This window comes from Neoarius graeffei, chromosome 11 (assembly GCF_027579695.1).
Source record: "Neoarius graeffei isolate fNeoGra1 chromosome 11, fNeoGra1.pri, whole genome shotgun sequence".
Taxonomy (NCBI): Eukaryota; Metazoa; Chordata; class Actinopteri; order Siluriformes; family Ariidae; genus Neoarius; species Neoarius graeffei.
The window spans coordinates 25,492,054-25,510,991 of NC_083579.1; the positions used below are offsets into that span (position 1 = coordinate 25,492,054).

Sequence of the window (18,938 nt, forward strand, 5' to 3'; positions counted from 1 at the left end):
AGTGACATATTTCCCGATATTTCACTCCGATAACATCACTCCCAGTGTTTTTCATTGATTGGACACGCACTGTCAAAATGGCGAACCAGTTCAAAATTAAAATTCTTTTCATTAACTTGTGGTTTTTTTGTGGATGTGTTCATATAAGATAAAGAACATTACACAGTGGCACGTAGATATGATGTCTATCTTCTCGTGTTGAAAATATTTTCACTCATTTGCTTTGCTCACTTGTGAATGTATTCACCACTCAAAGATAAACTTCATTTCTTTGCACCACCATGTAATATCTTCTATATAACAATGCTTTGTCATGCCAAAATACTGTATCTGAAAATATCTGTTACCCCAATCTCTCATGTAGAGTGTTACTAAAGGGGCACGGCACAAGATCATTATCAGCATCCAGAAACTGAAAGAGAGACAGAACATGCTACGCTCTCTGGAGAAGGTTTGTCTTCTCTTTTTTCTTCCTCTCATTCCTTAATAGTTGTAGTACAAGACGTTTAAATTGGTATATAAAAAGGGACTGGATATGTTTGAGTTGTGCTTCTGTGTGATTATGTAATATTACAGGATTAATCAGTGTGGTCTAATAGTCAAAACAAATAGTCTAGTGTAGTATTTAACATTAACATTCAAAATCTGTCTCAGATCTGTTCTGATCTAGCCACTGCTTTAATTATTTACTTACTTACTTACTTACTTATTACTTACTTGTGTATAACAACAACCAAAGACTAACATGCACTTCCTTTGAGACACATGAAGCTAACCATCTGTATCTTTTCAAACTGCTGCTCATGTTGCATCTAAGAGCAGCGTAACAGTCTCTGAGGAAAGCGCTATCCGCCCTCTTCCACATACATGAGCTCACAAAAGCTCATGATTGGCTCATGTTGATGAAATTGATGGGGGACAGAGAACATACCATTCCTCCCCCTTCTCAAAGTAAAGATGCCAAAGTACATTATTTTCCAAAAAAATAAAAAAAACACCCCTAAAATGTCAGAACCTGGTTTATCATCATTTTTGGCTTCTAAGAATTTAGCCTCAGCAAAATCTGATGGGTTTTCCTCAACCGCCCCACAAATAATGAATAGGCAACAAACTGAGCTGCAGATCTGCAGGACAGTTGTATCTCTGATTGTCTAAATTCAGATCCATGTTTTCAACATGTCAAATGATCAGAAACAGGACTCTTCATGCTACATATTTTGATCCATTCAGCTTTAAGCATTAATTGTACAGCTGTTTGGGCCTGACCAAGCCCCGTAGGTGAAAACAACCATGTATTTTCAGGAGAACTTCATCACCGCATGTCATTTTACACTTCATTACATGGCAGAAATATCCCAACACCTGACTGTTGCTCATCTACAATTTAAGGACGTGTCAAAAATAAATAACGCAGCTGGCTGTGAACTTTAATGCCAATTATAAACGCATCTGATAATTTGTCTCACACTCTTTCATTCACTCTATGTTTATCAGTCTTCATAACTCACTTCTTTCTAGTTGTCACTCACTTATTTGGCTCTTCAACCTTTTTTCTGTGTATTACTCTCTCTCTCTCTCTCTCTCTCTCAGGATGTGTTGGAAGGCGGGAATCTACGTTCTCCTTTGCAGGAGCTCCATTATATCATTGGGACTCCCATTAAAGCATTCAACGGCATAGCTGAGTCTCCACAGCGCCCCCTACTGAGTGCCGAGGGAAAGAGCGCAGCCACCGGAGTGTGTGTGAGCGGAGGGGAGGCTGAGAGCAGCACCACACTCATAGCAGAGGGGGACATTCCTGCTCAGTTCACACGCGTCATGGGCAAAGGTACACATAAACAAACATGTTTGTCTTTACTATATGCGTGAGGACTTTCCACTGACAAAATTATTAACGCAAGTATTTCATGCTATGCTAGACTTAAATCTAACCCTGACCTTAACCTTAATCTGGGTTACCGACAAAACATTTCAGCTCTTTTAGATGTTTTTAATATAAAGATGCAGTTTTCGTTAAAAAAAAAGTTTTTCTCATGGGGACTTGCCAAATGTCCTCACAAGCACAAATTTGTCACATATTCTTATCCTTGTGGTGGGGACATTTCCTCACAGCCTTCAAATTCTATTTATTTACAAAATATATACACACACACACACACCTCCGGGTGCTCCGGTTTCCCCACAGTCCAAAGACATGCAGGTTAGGTTAACTGGTGGCTCTAAATTGACCGTAGGTGTGAATGTGAGTGTGAATGGTTGTCTGTGTCTATGTGTCAGCCCTGTGATGACCTGGCGACTTGTCCAGGGTGTACCCCGCCTTTCGCCCGTAGTCAGCTGGGATAGGCTCCAGCTTGCCTGCGACCCTGTAGAACAGGATAAAGCGGCTAGAGATAATGAGATGAGATATACACACACACACACACACACACACACACACACACACACACACACACACACATTTGTCTACTATCTTTCTGAGGACTTTCTATTCACCTAATTATTAATGCAGTTAATTATTACTGTGCCTGCAATAACCTAACCTTAACCTCAGGAATGAGAAGGAAACTTTTTGGCTCTTTCATTAAAAAAATATATATTAAACAACAACAACAACAGCAGCAACAACAACACTCAAATCTCCCCACGAGGTCAAAATTGTCAGATTATCCTATCCTTATGGAGACATTTGGTCCTCCAGAAATATAGAAAAATAACCACACACGCACGCGCGCGCGCGCGCGCACACACACACACACACACACACACACACACACACACACACACACACACACAAGTTTTATTATATTTGTGAGGACCTGTTTACTATAGCTTAAAATTCTCCATAGTAATGAAAATAAAATTTACAGGTAAAATTAAAAATCTTGCATTACTATACATAGTATTTTTGTAGTACTTTTATAAAACAATGCATACCTAACCCTAACCTGTTAGATCTTTAGATCTTCTCTTTTTAAATAGTGTAGTTTTTGAAATTAGGAATCATCCCTCACAAAGTCAAAATCATTAGCCCTATGTTCTTATCTGTATTGACGCTGCATATGGGCACATAAACAGATAAGACCCTACTCTCACACAGTTGCTGGATGTGGTGATCTGGATACACTGGATATAACACATATACAAGCGAGACAGACATATGTAGACAGAAAGAGAGATTGATAAAGGACAAATGCAGCATGAGTGTGATGAACTCAGGCCCTCGCTGTGTGTTTAATGTTTAATGTGTGGTTCAAACAGATTATCATGCAGCTTGTAAAGGTTGTGAGGGAGCGAGCAAACAGACACCACTCAATCTCTGATCTGCACTCAACCTGCGTGTGTGTGCATGCGTGTGTTTGTGTGTCAGTGTGCACACAGCTGCTGGTGTCTCGGCCAGATGAGGAGAACATCAGCTCGTATCTGCAGCTCATCAATAAGTGCGAACTCCATGAGGTGAGGATCAAAAAGGATTAGTCTTAACAATAATTCTTAATGTTTCTATTTAATAAGCATGAAATCAAATAAATAAATAAATAAACAAACAAACATTAATGTAATATTTTGAATTGTTGTTTCAAAAAACAAATGTGACTAGGCAGCTTAATCAACTTATAAAGTAATAAAGGTTTTTAAGAGAGGGAGGGGTTATTAAGCACCTTTGTGACTCCACCTACTTTGTCTCTCAGGCGTTCACAGAGACGCAGAAAAAGCGATTGTCGTCATGGAGGCAGCAGGTGCAGAAGCAAGTACGCCCATTTCCACGGAAACCTCTCCTGGACATGACTGGGTACCGTCAGCCGAGAAGGTAACGTGTGCATTCACTTTCACGAAACGTTCAAAAGTGTTCATAAGTGTTGTTTTTTTTGTTTTTTTTAATCTATGATTAGTTTGTCGACAAATGACAATCCTGCCGTGTAATGAGTGTAGTGGTGTGCTTGTACAGTGGGGCAAAAAAGTATTTAGTCAGTCACCAATTGTGCAAGTTCTCCCACTTAAAAAGATGAGAGAGGCCTGTAATTTTCATCATAGGTATACCTCAACTATGAGAGACAAAATGAGAAAAAAACATCCAGAAAATCACATTGTCTGATTTTTAAAGAATTTATTTGCAAATTATGGTGGAAAATAAGTATTTGGTCAATAACAAAAGTTCATCTCAATACTTTGTTATATACCCTTTGTTGGCAATGACAGAGGTCAAACGTTTTCTGTAAGTCTTCACAAGGTTTTCACACACTGTTGCTGGTATTTTGGCCCATTCCTCCATGCAGATCTCCTCTAGAGCAGTGATGTTTTGGGGTTGTTGCTGGGCAACACGGACTTTCAACTCCCTCCAAAGATTTTCTATGGGGTTGAGATCTGGAGACTGGCTAGGCCACTCCAGGACCTTGAAATGCTTCTTACGAAGCCACTCCTTCGTTGCCCGGGTGGTGTGTTTGGGATCATTGTCATGCTGAAAGACCCAGCCACATTTCATCTTCAATGCCCTTGCTGATGGAAGGAGGTTTTCACTCAAAATCTCACGATACATGGCCCCATTCATTCTTTCCTTTACACGGATCAGTCGTCCTGGTCCCTTTGCAGAAAAACAGCCCCAAAGCATATTTCCACCCCCATGCTTCACAGTAGGTATGGTGTTCTTTGGATGCAATTCAGCATTCTTTCTCCTCCAAACACGACAAGTTGAGTTTTTACCAAAAAGTTCTATTTTGGTTTCATCTGACCATATGACATTCTCCCAATCCTCTTCTGGATCATCCAAATGCTCTCTAGCAAACTTCAGACGGGCCTGGACATGTACTGGCTTAAGCAGGGGGACATGTCTGGCACTGCAGGATTTGAGTCCCTGGTGGCGTAGTGTGTTACTGATGGTAGCCTTTGTTACTTTGGTCCCAGCTCTCTGCAGGTCATTCACTAGGTCTCCCCGTGTGGTTCTTGGATTTTTGCTCACCGTTCTTGTGATCATTTTGACCCCTTGCGTGGAGCCTCAGATCGAGGGAGATTATCAGTGGTCTTGTATGTCTTCCATTTTCTAATAATTGCTCCCACAGTTGATTTCTTCACACCAAGCTGCTTACCTATTGCAGATTCAGTCTTCCCAGCCTGGTGCAGGTCTACAATTTTGTTTCTGGTGTCCTTTGACAGCTCTTTGGTTTTGGCCATAGTGGAGTTTGGAGTGTGACTGTTTGAGGTTGTGGACAGGTGTCTTTTATACTGATAACAAGTTCAAACAGGTGCCATTAATACAGGTAACGAGTGGAGGACAGAGGAACCTCTTAAAGAAGAAGTTACAGGTCTGTGAGAGCCAGAAATCTTGCTTGTTTGTAGGTGACCAAATACTTATTTTACCGAGGAATTTATCAATTAATTCATTAAAAATCCTACAATGTGATTTCCTGGATTCTTTCCCCCCATTCTGTCTCTCATAGTTGAAGTGTACCTATGATGAAAATTACAGGCCTCTCTCATCTTTTTAAGTGGGAGAACTTGCACAATTGGTGACTGACTAAATACTTTTTTGCTCCACTGTAGATACAGTACACAGTACAAAGTATGAATATTTGCTGATTTTACAACCTCTGCCTGTTTTACGTAAAGTGGGCGGGGCTAAGCTGGGGTAACACTTGAGTAGGATGTGGCTTGCAGCACAGATGTAGTTGTTATTTAAAAACATGTTTCCACTTAATTTATCTGTCTGACTCTGAGCAACTTGGGTACCGAAAAACTAACCTAGTGAGCGGAAGCGTTAAGTGCTTTACCTTTTAACAATTTAGACCACGTCCTTTTAAACGTTAAGCAGTGTTGAATGCTCTGTTACAGTGTGGAAACTAGAACACAGCATCTGAAATATGAAATGATAATCACACTCTTCTTCTTTACCACCACAAGTCCTAACAAGATCATACAGTTCCCACAAGATTCCAGTTTTATCATGATGTCATAGCAGTGGTATGTGATGCTAACCTGTGTGTGTGTGTTTATGTGCTGCAGCAGCCGTGGTTTCGGTCAGTCCAACTCCCTCCCCAGCGCTGTGTGTGTGGGCAGCAGTGTGTGTTCCCGGAGAAACCTGCGCCAGTTTCCGGTGCCATCACGGAGTCTCCCTGCACCCCCGCTCGGCCTGTTGGGCCCCGCTGGCCTGCTCACACATGCACACACACCACGCAGTTCCAACAACACACCCACCAACCTGAAGCAGGGCAGACAGGTAACACACACACACACACACACACACACACACACACACACACACACACACAGAGTGTAGTTTCTTGAGTGTTGTATGAAGCATAAATGAACCACAGCTCTTGATTTGTCAGATTCTCGGTGCACTTATTATTGAGCATTCACCTGGTTGTGTGTGTGTGGTATGAGCAATGTGCATGCTAAATAATACAAACCATTAAAAACGTCAGCCATATCACGTCTCGGCCAGTGTGCATAGTGCAGCGGGTTGTAAGATTCAGAGGCACATCATGTATATGTCGTGATCGCATTTCCTTTCTCCTCACATGACCCTAAACGGGGAGGAAACATGGTGATGGTATCACAGAAAGCTGAAATACATTTCATCTTCCATTGGCTCCAGGAATGATGTTTTTTTCCCCTTTCTGTGGTTTTCAGGAATATTTGGATGATTTGATATCAAATCCTGTAGGAGGAATCGACAACATGAACACAGTAGCCATGTTTCCATTAACCTACTTAATGTACCTGGAAAAAAAAAAGTAACGGAAGCATGTGAATTACAAAAAAAAAAACCTCTCAAAAGTTTATACAATTGCATGAGGTGGTTTTTCCAAACGATTCAACAAAGCAATGTTTTGCAAAATTGAAATGGAAACACAATTTAGGTTCGCGTTTAAGTCACATGACATGAGGAGCAAATGGAAATGTTACCTTTCTGAAAAAAATTGGTGCTCTATAAGAGCTATAGCGAGAGAAAAAATTCTGTTGTAGATTGTCTTTGTTTTGTTTTCATTCTGATGTGAAAGTAGTGTAGTAGCTAGTTAGTTACACACAAGATAAATAATGCACTAATGAGTCTGAAAATTGCCTTTTATTATTGACATGTTGCACGTTAGGGGGCGGCACGGTGGTGTAGTGGTTAGCACTGTCGCCTCTCAGCAAGAAGGTCCAGGTTCGAGCCCCGTGGCCGGCGAGGGCCTTTCTGTGCGGAGTTTGCATGTTCTCCCCGTGTCCGCGTGGGTTTCCTCCGGGTGCTCCGGTTTCCCCCACAGTCCAAAGACATGCAAGTTAGGTTAACTGGTGACTCTAAATTGAGCGTAGGTGTGAATGTGAGTGTGAATGGTTGTCTGTGTCTATGTGTCAGCCCTGTGATGACCTGGTGACTTGTCCAGGGTGTACCCCGCCTTTCGCCCGTACTCAGCTGGGATAGGCTCCAGCTTGCCTGCGACCCTGTAGAACAGGATAAAGCGGCTAGAGATAATGAGATGAGATGAGATGTTACACGTTAGACTTTGTATGAACTTAGTTGTTAATGTTCACTATTAACCTTACGTCTCTCGCCAGCAGAAACACCAACGTTCTTCCTTCCAAGCTCTGTTTTTCTTTATAATGTCCTTCTGTACATTCACTGAGAAATCATATATAGTTTTTCTTTCGATTTTGTGCGGCAAACAGTAAATGGGACTAATTACTAAAATCGGACCAGACGAGGCAGAGGACTGGTCCAAGAAGTCACTTTGTGGCATTCTACCTAGTTTGCATAGAATTAAGAGCATCTCAATTCAAATATGGCTTGTTGTTTGTCGCTTGCTCATGTGAACGTAGGGTCAGACATCTGATCAGTGATGATGAGATTACTGAAAACTGTGGCCTTGCATGTTTAGGAAAATGTACAAGTACAAGACAGATATGGAAGAGAACACACACACACACTACAAACTTAAAACTGCTCCCGCATAAATTAACAATGTATTGTTATGAATGTGGAATTTGAAACGATGTCCTGCATTCCACAGATTCCACATCGGTGGTGAAATGGAAGAGTTCTTACATGTTTGCGTATTGTTGATTCATGTCTATGAATTATTATGGAAGCGCTGAGTCTGTTAGCTTATCTTTCCTCTGTGTGTGTGTGTGTGTGTGTGTGTGTGCTGAAAAATTTTCCTACGTTTGTACAATGGGAGGAAGTTCCAACCGATTCATGTCTGTGGGTTAGGGGTGTGTGTGTGTGTGACAGAGAGAGGGAGGATGAGTCATAGTGAGGGAGAAGAACGAATGGGAGGCAGCATGGTGAAGGGGAGAGGAGGAGAAAAAGGAGGAGAGAGAGGGAGAGAGGCAGTGAGAACAGTGCATAGGCATTTCCTGTTTTTCCCTGCCTCCCTGTACCAGAGGGCCGAGAAAGGGAAAAGAGCAGGGGGGAGGAAGCAAGAGAGACACAGAGAAAGGTCCAGAATTGTCAGTATTTTTTGTCTCAGGATGACCATGTGTTCTCTTATCAGCTGTTGTCATATAACAGTGTTGTTTCCTCTCTGTGGAGGTTTTGACGTACCTGTGGTTCTTCATTCGCTCTTCTAGCGTGCACCCTCATTTAATGCCACAAGACCAAACAGAACAACAGAACACATTTCGGCCGTCTGTATTCTTGTCTTGCACCCAGTATTCCAGTGTTATAAGTACAGCAGAGTGTTAGGGCCATTGTGGGTAAAAAAGAAAAAATTACAGAGTTGGAGGAGGAGGAGAAAAAACTCAGAATTTCTGAGATTAAAGTCAGAAATTTACAAGAAAAAACTCGGATATTCTCTGAGATTATAACATCAGGGCGGCACGGTGGTGTAGTGGTTAGCGCTGTCGCCTCACAGCAAGAAGGTCCGGGTTCGAGCCCCATGGCTGGCAAGGGCCTTTCTGTGCGGAGTTTGCATGTTCTCCCCGTGTCCACGTGGGTTTCCTCCGGGTGCTCCAGTTTCCCCCACAGTCCAAAGACATGCAGGTTAGGTTAACTGGTGACTCTAAATTGACCGTAGGTGTGAATGTGAGTGTGAATGGTTGTCTGTGTCTATGTGTCAGCCCTGTGATGACCTGGCGACTTGTCCAGGGTGTACCCCGCCTTTCGCCCGTAGTCAGCTGGGATAGGCTCCAGCTTGCCTGCGACCCTGTAGAAGGATAAAGCGGCTAGAGATAATGAGATGAGATGAGATTATAAAGTCATGAATTTACGAGAAAAACTCAGACATTCGCTGGGATTAAAGTTAGAAATTTACAAGAAAAAACTTGGATATTGAGATTATAACATCATAAACTCATGCAAGAAAAAAAATCTGAAATTTGCTCAGATTAAAGTAAAAAATTTACTAGTAAAAACTCGCTTCATTTTGCAATGTTGGATCATCATCGCACCACAGACGCCACAGCTGAGGCGAGAGTTAGGAAATGCGTTTTTTCCTCCTCCATTGCATAATAGAATAAAGTGCTTAAAGAAAGATTTTCAACTACATTTCGCAGAAGGCACTGCAGGCAGGAAGCTGGGAAACGTGATTGTTGTGTCGGAGAATATCCGAGTTTTTTCTTGTAAATTTATGACGTTAATGTCAGAGAATTTGAGTTTTATTTTTTCTTTTTTTTATCTTCTCTTTATTGAAGCTTTTTCATCATGGTACAAAAATGCACACACAAAAACAAAAGAACAAACAAACATCAGAAGACATATACATCACTGTACCAAACTAAATAATCATATATCTGTACTGAAATAATTTATGAAGGACTGCCAAGTTGAGTAAAAACATTAGATTTCCCCTTCAATTAATATTTAATTTTCTCCAATTTTAAATGTCCCAAAATATCTTTCATTAAGGCCAAGTAGGAGGAGGGGGGGTCTGCTTCCAACATAATAAAATCAGTCTCTGTGCCATTAAAGTCACAAAACGGATCCTTCTATCCTGCGTGTCCGACAGTTGTACAGCAACCGGCCTCATACCAAATAGAGCCAAAACTGGGTCTGGCTTGATCTGTTTTTTCAAAATTTTGGAAAGGGTTTGAAAAATAGTGTTCCAATATGTTATTATGTACGGACAATTCCAAAACACATGTGCTAGTGAGGCCGGTCCCAGTGTGCACCTGTCACAGGAAGGATCAACAGAGGGAAACATCTTTGACATTTTCAGTTTAGATAAATGCAGTCTGTGTAGAACCTTGAACTGCAAAAGACCATGTCTAATACATACAGAAGAAGAATGAACATATTCTTGGGCTTTAGACCATTGACTATCTGTAATAATCACTCCTAGATCTTCCTGCCAAGCCTTTTTCAGATGGTCTAACGTAGGCGCTGAGTCTTCCTGTGATAGCCAATTATGGATCCTTGTTATTAAACCCTTTTTAACTGGATCAAACAGAAGCACTGTCTCCATAGTGGAGGATGGGGGCTGACTAGGGAAGGACGGAAATAGGCTTTTTATACAACTTCGAATTTGTAGGTATTTGAAGAAATCTTTACATTCCAAATTGAATTTGTTTTGTAATTGTTGAAATGTGGGAAAATTTTTTTTGATAAATAAACCTTTTATACATTGAATCCCTTTATGGTTCCATTGATTAAATGATATGTTTGAGACTGATGGAGGGAGCGCGTGATTATTTAATAATGGACTAAGAACTGACGTGTCTGTCCATCCGTAATGCTTTCTTATTTGGGACCAGATTTGAACAGAATGAGAGACTACTGGATTCTTAATCTTTTGATTTGAGAGAGGAAGAGCTGAATATAATAATGCCTTTAAAGAGGAAGGATAACAGCTTTCATCTTCCATCTTACTCCAATCAGGCCCCTTTGTGGACATCCAGAACAACATTGAGCGAACATTACATGACCAATAATAGCGTCGAAAACAGGGTAATCCCATTCCTCCCTGACCAGGTGGTCTTTGCAGGAACAATTTCTTGATTCTTGGGGTTTTTCTATTCCAAATAAAATGTGACATAAGAGAGTCTAATTTATTAAAAAATGTCTTAGTTATCCAGATCGAGATACATTGGAACAGGAACAGAAATGTAGGCAGAATATTCATCCAAGAAATATTTATTCGGCCCGCTAATGAGATTGAGAGTTTTGTTTTTTCTTACCAATTCATGTCTTTATAACTTCAAAGAATATCTGACTTCTTCTTGTAAACTTATAACTTTAGTCTCAGAAATTCTGAGTTTTTTCTTGTAAATTTATGACTTTAAGCCCAGAAATTCTGAAGTATTTTTTTAAATTACCCCCTTCCCCAGCTCTGTAACTTTAAAACACAATTTTTCAGAGTTTTTTCTTGTAAATTTGTGAATTTTATCTCAGAATTTCTGAGTTTTTTCATGTGTGTGTGTTATGTAGGGTCTATGGTTTGCTAACCCGGGTGGCAGTAACAGCATGCCCAGTCGCACCCACAGCTCTGTGCAGAGGACTCGCTCGCTACCCGTCCACACCAACCCACACACCATGGCCATGTTCCAGCAGGCAGGTAAGCGAGAATCTTGCTCTCTCTCTCTCTCTCTCACTCACACACACACACACACACACACACACACACACACACACACACACACACACACACACACTCCTGTCTCCACATTTAACAAGCCGATTAGCTGAGACATATTTGTTGTCGAGATTTAATTTGTTTAGTCATTTTTTTAAGGCTCATGCAGACTTCAGTACAAGGTTTATACAATCCTAAGCAGTGGTAAGAATGTGACAGGCCCTAGATATAATCACCAAACCCATCAAAATTCAAATCAAAACATTTGCTCGGATTTAAATACCACATAAATCTTTACACTCCACTCAAAAATCCTGACTCTGTGCATGTGGGATCTCATATAAGCTGTAAATATTAAACACAGTTCATATTTATGGATTTAAGTCACAGCTTTAAGACTGGAGTGGGAGTACATCACAGGATTTACAATTGGTTTTTACATCCCACACCTAATTGTGATAAGTTGTGATTAGAGATGGCACCGATACCAGGAAACATTACTGGAGATCGGAAAGAAGGAAAGAACGAATCTGATCCAATTCTGTAACAAACGGAAAAGATTGGAATTGGATTTGGAAAAGGTTTTTTTGGGGGAACTGGGAATATTTTCTTTTGTTCTGATTAATTTATATTATATTTGTACTTTGTATTTTATTATATTTGCAATATAAGTGACATTTATGTAAAAAAATTAACTAAATAAAAAAGCTACAGTTTTGTGTAAGTCGAATTTTCAGGGGGTTTTTTTGTTTTGTTTTATCCCTTATTGTTATTTTTTAAAAATATTTCAGTTTTTAGTAGCTTTCGATGATATTAGATATCGGAAAAGAAAAAATGTATCATACCATCTCTAATTGTCATGTTCTTTAAGAGAGGTGCCAATCTTTAGGTGCCCTGTGATTCAGTAAGAGTCTTATTCAATAAAATAAAATGATTTCCACGCATCATTTTTGTTTTTTACTCTGTGACTATTGTTTTTTCTTTTAAATCACGAAGTAAAATACTGTACCTCAGCTCCGGGGTGTAAAAAATGAACCAGAACCCGGGTTTTCAACAATGGCATAAGTGCGCAAAAATTTTACAATGAAACATGAAAACGACATCATCATTCGCTTTGCCTTTTCTGAAGCTTTGTTACTTGCTCAAAGGTTTATGATTGACAGGAAGGGAAGATGTTTTTCCGCCAACTCTGAATGTAAAGATCATCTTGATTGTTATTGTAGCGAAACAATTTCAGCAATTGATTTTGATTCTTTTTGGACAGAAGCGATATTTTTGTATGTTCCTGATCCAGCGTTCGATGCCCCTTCTTTAGTTTAACAGAGAAAAGAGCGGAATAAAAGAGAAAGTTTAATTATGTTGTTTATATATTATAGTGTACTTCTACTTTGCAGTGTGATTTGTTGCTTGAAAGGACTGTAAGAAAAACACTTTTTACACTTCGCTCCAGCTTCGAAAACCTGGCTATAGTGGTGAAATATCAAATGCCATATCTTCCTGGAGCGAGGAAAACTACTGTAGGATTACTGGGAGGATGTACTGACAGGTTCAGGACATGAATGAGAGAATTAGGAGTTAAAAAATGTTTACGTTTGAAACTCACATTTGTTTTTATTACGTTCAATGATGACAAATTGTGCACACACAATCGCAATTTAAGATGGAGGACGTAGCTCTGAATTTGTGCATTTTGAAATGTTAGTAGAGATGGACAGTAACGAAGTACATTTACTTGAGTACTGTACTTAAGTACACTTTTTGAGTATCTGTACTTTACTTGAGTATTATTTTTTTGGCAACTTATGACTTTAACTTCACTACATTTGAAAGGCAAATATTGTACTTTTCACTCCACTACATTTCTATCAAGGTCCTCGTTACTCCTTACTATGAAGCAGCTTTGAAAGTTGATTTTTTTTTCTTTTCTTCTCTCAAATGCGATTGATTTTTTCGCAGGTGACACTAAGACAGCCTATCAGTAATCACTAGGGTCACATCTTGTCCATAGACTGTATAAAATCAAGTTCAGTGATTTCTCAGCAGCATTATTTTAACACGATCAGTTGATGGCAGAACGGAAGGAGGCGGTTCTTCTGGAGAATGCACACACCCAGGGCCATACCTAGAACCCATATTTCAGTTTTCCGCAAGGATTAAAGATTCATTTCGTTTTAAATGTTTGCTTTTTTTGCCAAAAACGAACCACATCACAGCTTACAAAAACTCAACGTCCAACCTGCGGAAGCATATTGAGGTCTGTAAACATTTTATTCCAAGTGAAAGCTTGCAACGAAGTTGTTTGTGCTTTTAGAGCGATAATGTTGCAATAGCTGTACAGTCTGGTTAGTCAAATGACTTTCTATGGATTTGCCCGCCAAGTTGCCGTAGCCTTGTCCATGGCTAACGTTTACACATAGCTAGTTAACTTGGACAGTTAGTTAACATGTAAAAATGAAGTTGCGCTAACATGAATAATGTTAATTTATCTGAAGTCCTTTCAGAAATATGTTTTAGCATAACCTTGCCAAATAAACAGAATGTAGAAATCTTTCTTTTCTAGTAGCGTTAGCTACCCAATATGATTTCGAGTTTGAAAAGAGTTTGCTAGCATGTCAGGTGGAGTTTCACTGACTAGCTAGCTTAACGTTAAACCACCATCATGGCACAGCATGCGTTCATTTTGTGAATTCATATTTCTGTCTTTGGTAACAGCATTAGGTTTTGTAAGCGCTGTGGCAATAATACAACGATGCATTGACAGAAAATGTACTTTTAATACTTAAGTATTTTTAAAAGCAAGTACTTCAGTACTTTAAGTAAAAATTTGACTGGACAACTTTCACTTGTATCGGAGTAACATTTGACCAGTGAGATCTGTACTTTGACTTAAGTAATGAAGTTGGGTACTTTGTCCACCTCTGATGTTAGCTAGTTTCTAATGTACACATTTCACACTTGAAATACACTAGCCTACACCTTTACATTTCACCAACCAGGTGATGTAGACTTGTGGCCACGAATGTACAGGAGATCTTCTTTTCTGATTATGGATATGTGGATTGATGAAGAGCAATTGTGAGCAAGCAAGCAAAGACGGGGTACCAATACTTTTATCTTAAAGAAATAGGACATCAAGTGTCAAAAGCCATAAAAAAACCACAATTTTCTCTACACGAATCTTATAAATAATGGTACAGTATTGAGCATTCAGTGCTACTGTTTTATACCCTATTGATCCAGACAGAATATGTTAATATAACAGAATTGTAGTGTAATTTTTCCTTAACAGGTTTAGTATTGCTTCAGTGTAAACGAACTCTGGTTGAACAAGAGTCAGGAGATGACCGATCCCCCCGGCCCCCACATGAAACCCCACTCCAGATTTTCCTAAGTTGAATTGGTTGGCATGGAAATACGGAAAAAAACAAAATCACAGAAATCCCGGGCGGCACGGTGGTGTAGTGGTTAGCGCTGTCGCCTCACAGCAAGAAGGTCTGGGTTCGAGCCCCGTGGCCAGCGAGGGCCTTTCTGTGCGGAGTTTGCGTGTTCTCCCCGTGTCCGCGTGGGTTTCCTCCGGGTGCTCCGGTTTCCCCCACAGTCCAAAGACATGCAGGTTAGGTTAACTGGTGACTCTAAATTGACCGTAGGTGTGAATATGAGTGTGAATGGTTGTCTGTGTCTATGTGTCAGCCCTGTGATGACCTGGCGACTTGTCCAGGGTGTACCCCGCCTTTCGCCCGTAGTCAGCTGGGATAGGCTCCAGCTTGCCTGCGACCCTGTAGAACAGGATAAAGCGGCTAGAGATGATGAGATGAGATGAGACAGAAATCCCAAAATGTCAAAAGGCACAACTGCTCTAATCACTTAACATAACTGTCAGGTTTCATGAAAAAATTCCTAATAGTTTTTGAGTTATGCTCTGGAAACTAAAATGTTTACAGACGGACAGACAGACAGACGGATGGACAGAGCGATAGCTATACCCCCCCCCCCCAATATTATATGCCGAGGGGATAAAAAGGAACAGTAAAGTACTTTTGAAGCTCAGTCCTGCTGTGTAGGAATCCCGCAGAGGTCTTATATAGAGCTTATTCACAAGCATTTCATGAGTAAATGTGTTCCGTGGTCATGTGAGGTGACTGTGTGTGTGTGTGTGTGTGTGTGTGTGTGTGTGTGTGTGAGCGAGAGAGAGAGAGAGAGAGAGAGAGAGAGAGCTTTAGGAGAAGAGTGTTCCACTAACACACATTCCACAAAGACAGTCGCTCCCTCACCCACTGCCAGAGCAAAAACCTTACATCAGTGTGTCAACATTCACTTCCTGTAGCTTCCTTCTTAAAAAGTGGACGATCCAGCAGTGTATAGAGAGAAGGGGAGCTCTGTGTGTGTGTGTGTGTGTGTGTGTGTGTGTGTGTGTGTGTGCGCACAGGAGAATGAGAATGAAAAGAGAAAAGGGCAGCTCGTACAATGACACTCTTTGTACACTGTGGCTTTAGAGCCCTAGCCCAGTTACTGTTCTCTCTCGTTCATCTCCTTTTCCTCTTCTTCATTTCCTCTCTCCTTTGTTTTTTTCTCTTTTCCCCTTCCTTGTCTTTTTTCTCTTTTACTCATTTTCTTTCCTTCATTCTGTTGCTCCTTGTCTTTTATCTCCTTTTTCTTTCTCTCTCCTTTCCTTCTTGCCTTTTTTTTTATCTCTCTCACTTTCTTTGAGTCTAAAACAACGACCGGAAAGTGACTGGCAAATTTACCACCTAGAGACAAGTCAAATGATTAAATAGGATCTATTAAAGTGAGGAATACAGGGTTAAACTGTGACATGGACGGAGGGTGTGTGTGTGTGAGCATGTGGAGGAGCCTCAGAGGATTTAGTACCTAAAAATAGCACATGGAGTATGCACTGCATCCCTCAGTCCCTGCTTGACTCAGCTGTGTGTCCCTGTTAGGGATTTGTGAAGACCCCGGCAGTGCTGACTCAGCCTAAGCCTGAGTGTTTAACACTAACATGGATGACGTGGTTTAGTGTCTTATTGCAGCTCACATATTGCACAGAGCAAATTCTCCAGCACTGATAACCCTCAGTAGGACAGCACATGAAAAAAATGTTCGTATTTGTAATAATGAACTAAAAAGGTGATGTTAATAGTGTGTAAACCCCCCCCCCATATTTATTTATAATCAGGTTTGCCCTCGGACACAGAGAAAGGGTATTTAAGCTTTATTCCATCAGGATTATTTACATCACTGTGAGCAAGTAAAGTAGTGGGTGCCAATACTTTTATCTTGGTGTAAATAAAGAGGACATCAAATGCACACTCTGTCAAAAGCCTTTAAAATACAATACAAAAACAACAATCACTTATTTTCTCTAGATGAATCTTATAAATAATACAATATTGAGTAGATAGTGCTGCTATTTGATATCTGATATACTGAGCATGTACAGTGAACATTAGAGACTCTTTCAATAATAAATGAATTTAGCTGAAAAGGAATCAAATGTTTTGTTGTTTAATGGGTGCTGTTAAATAAGTAAGGAATAGAACACAAAGTGTGCTACCACCACCACAAAATAGTTTTTCCACTAAAAGCATATACTTGAAGAACAGCATGTCAGACTTCTTATCCATTTATAAGCTACCTTTAGTGTTGTGAAAATAGTGAAATGAACTTCTTGGTGCTCCTGTAATAGAAAACCTACTGACTGTTACAAAGTACTTCCATAAACGTCTCCTTACAGAAAATTTCATCATATCAGTGATTACGCATTTCGTCATTTATTATTCTTTGGCATATCAGGTGAAAATTCAAATTGCTTGAAACTGATCTCAGTGAATTCAGAATTGAATGCTGAACAACATACTTTTTACAGAATTAAAATGTTTATCTGTTCTTGAAATATTGCAAATCAAAGATTGAAAAAAACGGCTTAATTTTTAGCAAACTGACGTAATATTATGTATTAGGATAACATGGTAAAACTATGTAAATTAGTATGCAGTTAGCATTAATTATGCTAATTAGGTAAAAATGTTAAATCAGTAGACTCAATAAAAAAGTAATAAAAGATTATTTCTAATACTCTCTTTGTGCTCTGTAGGCCTTTGTATTTCTCCAAAGTAGGGCCTACTAGTGTTTATATTAAAGAATATAAATGATAATATTCACAGCTTTCAAGGCTAACCTCAAAAAAACTGTGTGAGCCGCATCCAGTAAACAGTTCCAATTAATTGAACTGAAATTGACACTCGCATTTTTGACTTCCAGTTTTTTAAAATATCATTCTGCCCACTAAGATCTCAATATTTTTCATCGATACAACTACAGTTATATTCTAAAATAGTTATTTATTGACAGGAATCCGGTTTTTTTTTAAATAAGTAGGTAAAGCTATGAAAACTCACTTCAAAGTCTTCTGTGAAGCATAACATCAAAATTAGCTGACGGAAAATTTTGCTGAATGCTTCATCAGAAACAGTGAGAGCGAGAGAACATCCCTATAAAAGGTATCTGATTGATATTCACGAGTAATCCAGTCAGAAACTGATGAGAAGTGAGAGAGCCTGACCGATTTCCCGTGACTCAAAAATCACCGGGAGTTTCCCAACATCACGCAAGCAAAAAATACACTCTGTTCTACCAACTTCAACCTCCCAAAGTACTGAACAGATCTTAACAAGATCTAATTTATTTAGAAAGCAGAGATTATAAGCTATTTAATCATACTATTCACGATAGAAAATATTCAAGAGTTAAGCAATGACAGATATGGAAACTCAGATGAGCATCTGCATGCACAATTTTCACAGCACGGCCAGCAAGCATTTGATCTTAGATTAAGTGGAATGTCCAAGGATCGACACCTTCTGACCAATCAGATTTGAGAACTCAACACTACTATCATGATTACATTTTTCTGCTTGACGGTTCCTTTACTAACTACCACCTGTGTCATGTTTGTGATGTTTGTTTGCAGACCTGCAGGTTCCTGTGACAGAGCCAGACATCAATAATCGATTGGAGTCTCTGTGCCGCAGTATGACTGAACACGCTCTAGAAGGTAAATCAGTTCCTGTTCATACACTCCACTGTCCTTATTTCTCTGAAGTTTACAAGAATGAGATCACATATTGCACTATATAAGGTGTCTGTGTGTGCATAGATATACTGATGCTTATGATAGGGCTGGGTGATCAATCAAATTTTATTTTCAATACGATTTTGGCTTGCAATGATTATGACAAGATAATCAAGATAAAATGATTATCTGATTGTGACATGGCGCATTATCCTGCTAAAAGTAGCCATGGGAAGATGCATACACTGTGGTCATAAAGGGATGGACATGATCAGCAACAATACTCATGTAGGCTGTGACGTTTTAATGATGCTCAATTGGTACCAAGGGGCCCAAAGTGTGCCAAGAAAATATCCCACACACCATGACACCACCACCACCAGTCTGAA

General features: G+C 39.8%; 1 protein-coding gene across 9 annotated transcripts in view; it reads left to right on the forward strand.

The window, feature by feature from the left end:
* Nucleotides 1–18,938, forward strand: part of samd4a (sterile alpha motif domain containing 4A) — a 165,482-nt gene that overhangs the window by 83,282 nt on the left and 63,262 nt on the right. For 7 of the 9 annotated variants that reach the window (XR_009655630.1, XR_009655629.1, XM_060933661.1 and 4 more), the window contains 7 exons: nucleotides 365–451; nucleotides 1,591–1,825; nucleotides 3,365–3,450; nucleotides 3,684–3,802; nucleotides 5,989–6,202; nucleotides 11,333–11,459; nucleotides 18,448–18,531. Coding sequence is in view for 7 of the 9 variants with exons in the window: in XM_060933661.1 (XP_060789644.1) it covers nucleotides 365–451; nucleotides 1,591–1,825; nucleotides 3,365–3,450; nucleotides 3,684–3,802; nucleotides 5,989–6,202; nucleotides 11,333–11,459; nucleotides 18,448–18,531 (952 nt within the window). In the remaining 2 variants the exon portion in view is untranslated. The remainder of the gene's footprint in view (nucleotides 1–364; nucleotides 452–1,590; nucleotides 1,826–3,364; nucleotides 3,451–3,683; nucleotides 3,803–5,988; nucleotides 6,203–11,332; nucleotides 11,460–18,447; nucleotides 18,532–18,938) is intronic. The other 2 variants (XM_060933663.1, XM_060933666.1) reach the window with 1 other exon arrangement.